This window comes from Miniopterus schreibersii, assembly GCF_964146895.1.
Source record: "Miniopterus schreibersii genome assembly, chromosome: 2".
Taxonomy (NCBI): domain Eukaryota; kingdom Metazoa; phylum Chordata; class Mammalia; order Chiroptera; family Miniopteridae; genus Miniopterus; species Miniopterus schreibersii.
The window spans coordinates 141014209-141025186 of NC_138102.1; the positions used below are offsets into that span (position 1 = coordinate 141014209).

Genomic DNA, 10978 nt, shown 5'->3' on the forward strand with positions numbered 1-10978 from the left:
GTAGACTCCAGTTTTAGCCAGATCTGGGAGGGAGGGAACAAGACCACCAGTGAAAAAGAAGAACTCCTCTACTTGGTGCAGCCACTGGAGCCCTTTAAGGAAGGAGTAAAGGGTGGGAACCCTGGCCCCCAGTAGGAAGAGTAGCCATGCTGAGAGACTTCTGGAATGAGGCAGCCTCAAGCAGAGCCAGGAGGTAGTGCTTTGGTGTCTACCACCTTTTCATCAATTACCTAATAGGCTTCAAAGTTGTGCTCCCAACAGGACCACGAGTCCATTAGAAAAGAAAAGGAACTTGGATTGTGCTTCTTTCAAGCCTGCCACAGGATGGACACGCTGCTGGCCCTTCATCCCTACTTGTGTGATAGTGTCAGAAGGAGAGAAGACTCAACATTTACCCAGTACTCAACATGGCCGAGGCATCGGAAAAGTTGTTTTAACACATGAACACTCATCACAAACCCATCTTTACAGACACCCAAACGGAGGCTCCAAGAAGTTCGTGACTGGACAGAGGTCTCACAACAAGTACAGGGCAGGCCTGGGATTCAACCCTGTCTGCCTACTCGCATGGCTTCTCTCCATTGCAGATGGAGGGCCTGGCCTTTAGAGTCACGTTGTACTGGAGTAGAGGACATACATGCACGAGCACATTCATGCTCCGAGTATCCTGTGACCTGAACAATAGAGATGGAAGCTTAAGAGTAAAATAAAGGGGCAACCAAAACTGGGTGGATTCTTGAGAAAGATGAGTGTACAATAGTATTTTCAAGGGACAGCTTGGTGGGAGGAGGGGGACTGGGCGATAATAGCTGAGAAAATGCTCTGGGATGGGAAGCACAGCTAAGGGATAAGAAGGAACAGGAAATAGGAGATCACAGTCACTTGTAATGACACAAGATGTTTGGACAGGAGGGAGTTGGTCCCAGGCCTAAGAAAGCGGTTTAGAAATGAGGCAGTGTTTTTTGAATCCATTATCACATGCATGATTAGGACATGACTGAAAGCAATTAGTGTGCTTCTCATTCATTTGCTGATCAAGTTGCGACTGGAAAAGACTTTCCACGTGGGGGAGGCGTGCCAGGGAACCAACCAGTGGCTTCTACACCATTTCTAGAGAGGAGCCGAGTGTGAGCTCAGGGTTGGCAAATGCCTAGGAGATGCTATCAGAGGCCTCCATCAGCACTGCCCCGCCCCTCCCAGAGGCCCATAAAAGCCAAGGGGCCTGGGTCTCCCCAGATACCCCGTCTTCTCTATCCCCCTTCACACACACCCGCGCCAGGAGCTCCTCTTGCCCCCTTTCTCAGCGACCATGTCCAGGCAGTCCACCATCACCTTTCAGACGGGCAGCCGCAGGGGCTTCAGCACTGCCTCAGCCTCCGGGCGCCCCCGCTTCAGTTCAGCCTCAGTGGCCCGCACCACAGGGGCCAGTGGAGGGCTGGGAAGAATCAGTGGCCCAGGGGCCAGCTTTGGAAGCCGCAGCCTCTACAACCTAGGGGGGACCAAGCGGGTCTCCATCGGTGGGAGTGGCAACAACTTCCGAAGTGGCTTTAGTGGCAGGGCAAGCAGCGGGTTTGGGGTCAGCAGTGGCTTTGGCTATGGGGGTGGAGTGGGAGGGGGCTATGGGGGTTCTGGCTTCCCCGTCTGCCCCCCTGGAGGCATCCAAGAGGTCACTGTCAACCACAGTCTCCTGACTCCCCTCAACCTGCAAATCGACCCCACCATCCAGCGAGTGCGGAAGGAGGAGCGGGAGCAGATCAAGACCCTCAACAACAAGTTCGCCTCCTTCATCGACAAGGTGAGCCTGGAGCTGCATCTGCTCCAATGGGTTGGGCTGGCGGGACCTCTTGGAGAGCTCCAGGCCCAGAAGGGAAATAGCAGTGGAACAGCCTCCCTATGAAAGCACATCTGATTAGCAGGTACTTCCAGGGGGTGAGGTATTTGCAAGTGGGGCCAGCTTGCTCCAGGGAACCTTGTGCAGATTTCTCCTTTTCCTCCTTGGGAGCCATATGAGCCGGTTCAGTCAACACCAGGGAGAGCTAAGTTGTTCTCTGCAGGAGGAGTTTCTACTAAACTAACCTAACCCAGAGCAGGCATTGTCGAGACTGTCAACCCAAGAGCAGGGGCTCCCACAGAGGCCTCCAAGCCCCACTGTACTAGTTCAATGGAAGCCCCTGAGGACTTTGGACAGCTTCAAGGGCTTTCTCATTTTGACTTGGAGTTGTCAGTTAAACAGTTGACATATGGGTGTCGGGGGGGGGCGGGGGGAGTATACTTTTCTTCTTTCCCTCATTAATTGGAGTATCTGGCTCCAATTAATTTCTCAGTCTCCTGTTTCTCAGGATTTCATTTTCTTCTTTCCCACTGCAGGTGCGCTTCCTGGAGCAGCAGAACAAGGTCCTGGAGACCAAGTGGAGCCTCCTTCAGGAGCAGGGCACCAAGGCGGTGCGGCAGAACCTGGAGCCCTTCTTTGATGCCTACCTCAGTGACCTCCGCCGGCAGCTGGACAGTGTCACCACTGAGAGGGGCAGGCTGGACGCTGAGCTGAGGAACATGCAGGACGTCGTAGAAGATTTCAAAGTCAGGTAAGTGGGAAACAGGCTATGGTCACACGCAGTCACCTCAGGGCTCCTTTCTATGAGCACCAAAGAGGTACAAAGGAGCAAATGCCAGTATCAGCCAGGAGGTTTGGGACTAGTGATCCTATAAGATGAAGACAGCATGGTGGGAGGTAAACAGAGGGGCCCTCATGGCATGCATCACTATTAACAAGAAGCCTATTCGTACCTGTGCACACAACCACAAAGGGATATCTGTATCACCTAACAGAATACTATTACTCTGGAGAGCATAATATTATTTCAAGGTGAGTATATTATGTACTCCACTGGGCATGAGCTCTATTATTGAGACAGCTTGCATTTCCAGGATGCACATACAGTATAAACCAAGCAATCTGATCCTCCTTGGGAGGCTAAATGTGACCGGCGGTCATCCAGGCTGCAGTAGGTGAGGTATTCAGTGGAAAGGGGTGGCCCTCGCTGACCCCTTAGCTGCCTTACCCTTGTTTTCTGAGGTAGAGCTACACCTGCTCACTAAAAGGACACCGATCAGGTGCCCTGGGGCTCAGTGAAAAGCTACCAAAATCTACCAGAACAAAGTTCACAGCAGGCATTTGAGGCAGCAAAGTGTTTTAAAGATTGGAATTGTACATCTCTAAGAAGGCGGAGTTGCCTAAGTACATGTTTCTATTTCCATAAGTTCCGTGCTCACCTTCTAGTCTTATGAAAGGAAGAAGAAGAAGAAAAAAACACAAAACTGGCAGAAGAAATTATTCTCCTTTCGTAGAGGGAAACAGGTTAAGTGAATCACCCATAGTTATGCGCAGGTGCGCGGGAGAGCAGAGAGCGAGCGGAGCGTGAGGCTTGGAGCTCTCAGCCCTGGCCGCACCCGCACCCCCTCCTGGGCTGGGCAGAGCTCCCCAAACCTCGCTCACAGCCCCCTCCTCTGCTCGCAGGTACGAGGACGAAATTAACAAGCGCACTGCTGCCGAGAATGAGTTTGTGGCCCTGAAGAAGGTGGGTGGAAATGTCTCTCAAAGGAGAAGATTCAAAATTGAATCTGGGAATATGGGGTGACCCTACCCTTGGGCCACCCAAGAGCTGTCACATATTTGGAGAGCTCAAACCTGCCAAAATGCTCCCTCTGTATTTATGGCCGCACTGCCCCTGCTTAGGGTTTTGTTAGCCCAGGGAACTCAAGCCTCCAGGTCTCAGCAATCCCCCAACCCCAGACACAGAGTTTGTTAAAATCCAACCTAGAAGGCCAGAGAGGAGTCTGCTCAGCTTCTCTTGGCTTGCCGCTTGTGGCTGCGGCTCAGAGGAGCGTCCTGTGCTGTTTTTCCAGGACGTGGATGCCTCTTACATGAACAAAGTGGAGCTGGAGGCCAAGGTCAACTGTCTGACTGATGAGATCAACTTCTTACGGATGCTCTATGAGGAAGTAAGAGCCTGCAAATGTTCTTATCCCTCCTAGGTCTGGCCCCTGGAAAGAAAGGGGTGCTGCAGAGAGCGTCATCCCCGTAGTGTCCCTACATGGCATTGTGCCCCAGATGCTCCAACCTGGGGTTTGGAAGGTCGGGGGACCCAGGAGAACTGCTTGAAATCTTGCCTCAGTAAACCCTACTCCAGCTGTGAAGCTCATCCCCCCATCTCATAGCATATCAAGAAGGGAAGGCTGATTCCTGAATCCCAGGTCACTGAGTAACATTCCCAGGGGATCAAGACCCACCTCTCCATCCCCCTCCCAGAAAAGTTCAGAAAGGCAAGCTGTGCCTCAGCTTAGGGGGCAGCTTTTTGCCCTCTGAGGAAGCTTCATTCTGGGCACTGCCACTTGGAAAGCAGAGACCTGGGCCAGTGGGGAAGAGAGAGAAGCAGGGAGGGATAAAGGCGTACTGTGCAGAGGGTCCTAAAAATCATCTGATCCTAAAGAAACCTTTTATTGGCATGGGACCCCATAAATGCTGGGAGTGCCCAGGAAAGAGCAGAAGACTCCTGCCAGGAATGCCAAAGTTGGGCTTCCTGACCTACATGGGTGGTCAATCACATGATTTCAAGATCCCTCCTTTTCATACCTTGATGACACTGAGTTACTGGTTCTGTAGGAGCTGTCCCAGATGCAGACCCAGGTCAGCGACACGTCCGTGGTGCTATCCATGGACAACAACCGCAGCCTGGACCTAGACAGCATCATCGCCGAGGTCAAAGCACAGTACGAAGACATTGCCAACCGCAGCCGGGCTGAGGCCGAGTCTTGGTACCAGACCAAGGTGAGTGTGGGCACCTCCATGATAGGGTCCAAGGCTAGTGTTTTCTGAAGCCCCAAATCATCATTTAACTGTTAGCCACAAGCTCCCGGAAGTATGTGAGAGTTCCCATCTCTTTCAGCTTGGCAGAAGCAGCTTTGATATTACGAAAACTTAGCTTGAAATGCCTATGGAAACCCAACCACACACACTATTATAAGGTCAGGTGACGTTGGGTGCTCAGGACGGTCACCGTCTCACATCACTTATGATCTGGTTGGGGGCTGGGTGAGACTTCGAAACATATAAGAAACAGTCACAAAGATGTTTCTAAAGGGCTTATTTATTCAGTACATGTTTACAGAGCTCCTACTATATGCCAAGCAAGGCACAGAGTTGTAAATAAATAGACTCCAAACAGAACCCAAGGTCTGGGAGGCCATGAAGTGAATGGACAATCTTGGAAGGGAAAAAGACAACATTAACAAAAAGTTTTCAAGAAGAGGTGTGTTTTCAGTCCACTTTGGAAGCAGCGAGGGACAAAACAGTGCCAAGGAGGGGGAGGTGTTCAGAGCTGAGCAAGCAGTTCTGTGGGGCTGGAAGGTGGAAATTAGCACTTTGCTGAGCAAGAGGGTTTGTATGTGGAAGAGGGAGGTTGGAACAACCAGCGAGAGCTACTGTCCAGAAGTACAGATGGCCAGAAGAAGGCCTGGCTTTGGAAGGGTATAGTAGGCAGGAAAGCCCAACTGATGAGATGAGCTCCCTGCCAAATTCAGATGCTTTTCAGGGGCAGCTGCTCACCCACAAGCTGGCTGCTATCCCCTGCCCTGCTCTGTGCACTCGTGCCTTAGCTCCTACCACTTCAGGGTGTCAGCTGACAAGGGTGCGCAGTGCAGAGGCAGCCCCTTGATGGTGAGTGGAGGTGAAATACACTTAACCTGCAAGTGGAGTGGTTGAAATTTATAGCAAATGATTTCTTTTGTTGGCAAAGCTGTTGTTCCCTTAATTGTGAGTATCTGGAAACAGAGGAGCTGAGCTATTCAGCATTTATAGACATTCGCTCTGGCAGGGGCCCTTCTTTTGTTGGGAAAGGTATGGGTTTTACTCCAGTCTGCTGGAGGAGAGAGGGTGTATTTATTTCTCCTAAATGAATGTGTCCTGGGTGTGTACCTAGATGAGATGGAGGGCCCAGCCGGGCGTGGCTCAGCGGTTGAGCATCGACCTAGGATCCAGGCGATCAGGGTTCGATTCCCGGTCAGGGCACATGCCCGGGTTGTGGGCTGCAGCCGATCAATGGTTCTCTCATCATTGATGTTTCTATCTCTCTCTCTCCCTCTCCCTTCCTCTCTCTGAAATCAATAAAGATATATTTAAAAAAAAAAATAGATGAGATGGAGGGCTACCCAAGATGGAAGATTCTGTTACAAAGCCTTCAGAACTGGGTCCTCTACAGCCTCAGCTCTGTCCAACACATTTCGTTGCATGTCATCCCTGTTTCCCCAGCATTGGTGTCTGGAGGTCTACCAAAATTTATGATCACGATCTGGATGTAGGTTCTGTGACCAGGAACTCCCCAAGGACAGTGACCAAATCCCCTCTCATTCCTAGAGCTCACCACACTTCTTCCAGCCCCATGTTTCCCTTGTCTGGAATGGACTCTCCCAAGCCAGTTACTTAGCTCTCTCCCTCCCATCCTTCAGAGCAGAGCTCCAGCATCACCATCTCTGGAAAGACTTTCCTTATCATCACCCCCCTTCCATATCTAGGTCAGATTCCTTTATTGCACTCTTGTAGGACTCTGTTAATTTCCTAATTATCTCAGTTTGGGACTATATATTCAATAATATCCTGATTTGATTAATATCTATCTCCCCCAATAAAATGTAAGCAAGGGTCTATGTTCTTCATGATATTCCCAGAGCCTCGAATGTGCCCATCAAGTAGATGTGCTCAAGAAATACCACCTGGATAAATGAGCGAGGGAATGTGTGAATGATCAGTGACTGGATGGGCCTGCTGTGGCTCTGAGGGCCAGGCTGTGCACACAGGGAGTGCCCAGCCAGGTGTTTGACGAGATGACTGACTCTGCTCTGGTTCCTTCAGTATGAGGAGCTGCAGGTCACGGCGGGCAGACACGGCGATGATCTTCGAAACACCAAACAAGAGATCTCTGAGATGAACCGGATGATCCAGAGGCTGAGAGCTGAGATTGACAACGTGAAGAAGCAGGTGAAGTTTTGGCAGGGCCGAGACCTCCCTGCACACTCATTTCTTATGGGTCTTTCTGCCATGGCACAGGACTCCAACCAAGAAGCACCACACATCCAGGGGCCACCAGTAAGGCTCACGTCTTCTTCCTTTCCTCACAGTGTTCCAGCCTGCAAACGGCCATCGCTGACGCAGAACAGCGCGGAGAACTGGCCCTCAAGGATGCACGAGCCAAGCTGGTGGACCTGGAGGAGGCCCTGCAGAAGGCCAAGCAGGACATGGCCCGGCTGCTCCGGGAGTATCAGGAGCTGATGAACGTCAAGCTGGCCCTGGACGTGGAGATCGCCACCTACCGCAAGCTGCTGGAGGGCGAGGAGTGCAGGTGAGGGCAGAGACAGAAACTCCATCCCAGCTGCCTGGCCATTCCTAGGGGCTCAGGTTGCTGCAGTCTCCTCCTCACCTAGAAAAGAGAGCAAAATGCAAGTGGACTTGGGTTATGACAAAGAATACAGGTGCAATTTTTTTCCAGGTTAGTGAATCATTTATCAGAGTCCCATGTTTGAGGTATAACTACTTATAGTACCCCATAGAAATCTAGGACCTGATCAGGTCTAAGTAATCAAGTTCTGTCAAAGGAGAAACCTGGTTACATGCAGGGCTGGATATGTGGTATGAAAGGCTCTGGACCGAGAATAAAGTATCCTAGGATTTAGGCTTACATGCCTGCCACTAACAGGTTGTGTAACCTTAGGCAGGTCAGTATCCCATCTCTGGCCCCCAGTTTCTTCAATGATAGAACAGACCAGGTCACATGACCTGGATCAGTGGGAGCTTTGCGCTCTGCCAATTACCAGCTGTATGACCCCGAGCAAATTACTTAACCTCTCCATTCTTCAGTGTCCTTGCCTGTAAAATGGGGATACTCACAGTTTCTAGCTCATGTGTTTTTAAGAGAATTAATATAGGGACCATACATGAAGCTCTTAAAACAATGCATGGTATACAAAGTGTTCATTAAATGATAGTTATCTTTCAATTTAGTGGCCAAAGACGTGGGCTTGGGTGACAAATGAATCTGGCTTCAAATCTAGCTTTGTGGCCATGGGAAAATTAAATTAACCTCTCTGAGCTTCAACTTCTCCATCTGTAAAACTGAGATAATAATACCTACTTAATGGAGTTGTTGAGAGAATTGAGTGACAGAATGTAGGTAACAGGTACCCAATAATTGTTAGCTCTTTTAATGTTCTAAGTATGTATTTATAAATGAATGACAGTTTTGTCCTCAAGATGCTAAAACAAAATTACTCTAGTTGCTACCACGATAATAGACTGATTATTGCTAGTGTTATGTTTATGACTCAGACTCCTCTCCACACCTATAATAACCTCAGCACTGCCCAGTGCACAACAATAGCCCACTGTTGAGAGAGAATTCTTCTTGTTCTATGACAAGTTCTACCTTTTCAATGGATACCAGTGTATGATTAGATTTAATTTTCATAAGGTGTCTACCTGGTTTAAACCAAAAATGGGTTTCTGGGATTACAGGATTTATTCCTATGAACCTTAAACTCCACATTATTTCATTCATTAAATTATTATTTTTAATACTACTCATATTTAAGTAATTTCAACCTCCACTATTTCTGCAATAAAAATAATAAAGGGTTTTTTAATGCATTTAAAACAATTACAAAAATGTCATTTCAAATGCCCACAAGCTTCTGGACACAATAGTAACCTCCTTCTCCCTCCTCCTTCCAATCAGGCTGAGTGGAGAGGGTGTTTCTCCAGTTAACATCTGTGAGTATGACATCATATGCATCATTTGGATTGTGTGTGATTGGGGGATGAGGAGGTGGTGGGTGTGCATGAGGCATTAGAGGAGATCCCACCAAAAAGGCTCATTTTGAGAAGGTTTGAGGTTTTGGATTCATTAAACAGAGGCATATTAAGAGAGAGTCTTCAATGTCACAATACTTAGCTCTTTGCAAGTGAGAGAGTGCCACAGAGGGGGCAATGTACTCCTTCTGCCTTGGTTTAGAAGCCCCATGGGTCACACCTCCCATCTCCCAGGACCTCACATTGTTCCAGCTGGGGCTGCAAATCTAGCTCAGAGATGAGTGTTTGATGTAGACAGAATTTATGAAAACTCCTGATTGCCCTCAGCTTTCAGAGGGAGTCTTAATGCTGAGCACAAGGGCATTGCCATCTAGATAGCCCCTTCCCAGGACAACTTGGGAAGAGGGCCCACTGCTTGTCTGAACTCTGTAGATTATAGGTGCAGAGAGTTAACAAGGGTTTTCAGGGCAGTGAGAGCACCACAAGACATAGCAGGTGGGTGCAGCTGCTGAGAAATAAGAGAGGCCTTGGCAAGTTGGCCCAGCCCTGCGCAGGTCAGAGCTCAGTGCTGGCATCTTGAGGCCAACAGAAATGACTTCTACAACTTACACTCTGCAAGTGAGTTTTGTTTTCTTGATGTGGGATTCACGAAAACAACTGATTATATTAGCTGATGGTTCTAGAAGGCAGAGCTCTTTGAACCACCCAGGTGTCCTTCCTTGATGTCTTTGTATAGTGTCTCCAGAGATCTTCAAAGCTTTCTCTTGAAAGCACCTAAAAATCTGTATTGGTTTCCGAGGATTGCTACAACAAAGTATGCAAACTGGGTGGCTTAAAACAACAGAAGTTTATTGTCTCACAGTTCTGCAGGCTAGAAATCCCAAACCGAGGTGCTGGCAGGACCGTGCTCCCTCTGAAACCTGTAGGGGAGATTCCCCCTTGCCTCGTCTAGCTCCTGGTGGTTGCTGTCAATCCTTGGCTCATCACTCCAATCTCTGTCTCTGTGATCAAATGGCTATTTCCTTGTGTGTCTGTCTTCGCATAACGGAAGGAGGAAGAGGGATATCTTCCCTCTTCTTATAAGGACACTAATCATATTGGATTAGAGTTCAGGCTAATGATATTCCTCTTAACTTGATTATATCTGCCAGGTCTTATTCCAAATAAGGTCTCATTCACAGATACTGGGGGTTATGACTTCAACATATTTTTTTGAAGGACACAATTTATCCAATAACAGAGTCTATTTTTTATTTCAATTTTCCTTCTCAAGAACCCAAAGGAAGAAACTAGATGTTTAAGGTGGTGGTGGTTAAGAAAAGAGCAGGTTGGGGAGAGAACAGGCGCCAAGTTGGCTGGCACTCTCTAACTTGCAATGAGGTATTATGACATTGAAGACTCTCTCCTAATATGGCTCTTTTTTAAATGAATTAGAAACCTCAAACCTTCTCAAAATGGGTCATCTGTCACTTGGTCTATCAAGAATGTCCCAGCTTCCTCTGGGATTCAGACCACGGAGGCTGGGGGAAAGCACATACGTGCCCCGCTATGAGCTTCTAGAAGGAAGGGAGACACCAGAGCCAGACCCGCAGAGGACGATGGGGACAGAGCAGCATGAAAGTATGGCAGGATCAAGGGGAAGGCAGGTGGACTGGAGTAGCTTCCCAGAGGAGAGAATTCGCCAGTAAGATCTGGAAGGAAGAGAGAGGCAAGGAGTAGTGGAGCCATTCCAGGCCGGGAGAGCCAGGCTGAGCATAGGACAGGAGCCTCACCACACAGGTGGGAAAATCAGTAGGAGGCTAACGGACACCCCAGGTGTCTTCTCTCCTGCCCTTGATTCTGACCACGTCTCCTCTCTTCCCACAGCTGTGGTCACCTCCACTGTTTCCAGTGGCTACGGCACCGGCGGCATCGGAGGTGGAAGCTTGGGTCTCGGTGGGGGCAGCGGCTACTCCTTCACCACCAGTGGTGGGCACAGCTTGGGGACAGGCCTGGGAGGCTCCGGCTTCAGTGCCAGTAGCAGCCGAGGCCTTGGGGGCAATGGCTCCACCGTCAAGTTTGTCTCCACCACGTCCTCCAGCCGAAAGAACTATAAACACTAAGTGCAGAGCCCCCCCTCCCCGC

The 10978-nt window shown here is 49.3% G+C and overlaps 1 protein-coding gene across 1 annotated transcript; it reads left to right on the forward strand.

Moving 5' to 3' along the window:
* Positions 1-1309: 1309 nt before the first annotated feature.
* Positions 1310-10956, forward strand: LOC308551731 (keratin, type II cytoskeletal 75; the record flags this gene model as incomplete). Its single annotated transcript, XM_081126361.1, has 9 exons — positions 1310-1795; positions 2368-2582; positions 3515-3575; positions 3904-3999; positions 4661-4825; positions 6905-7030; positions 7171-7391; positions 8781-8815; positions 10721-10956. The coding sequence occupies 9 exons, from the start codon at positions 1310-1312 to the stop codon at positions 10954-10956; spliced, it is 1641 nt and encodes a 546-aa protein (XP_080982487.1).
* Positions 10957-10978: the final 22 nt, after the last annotated feature.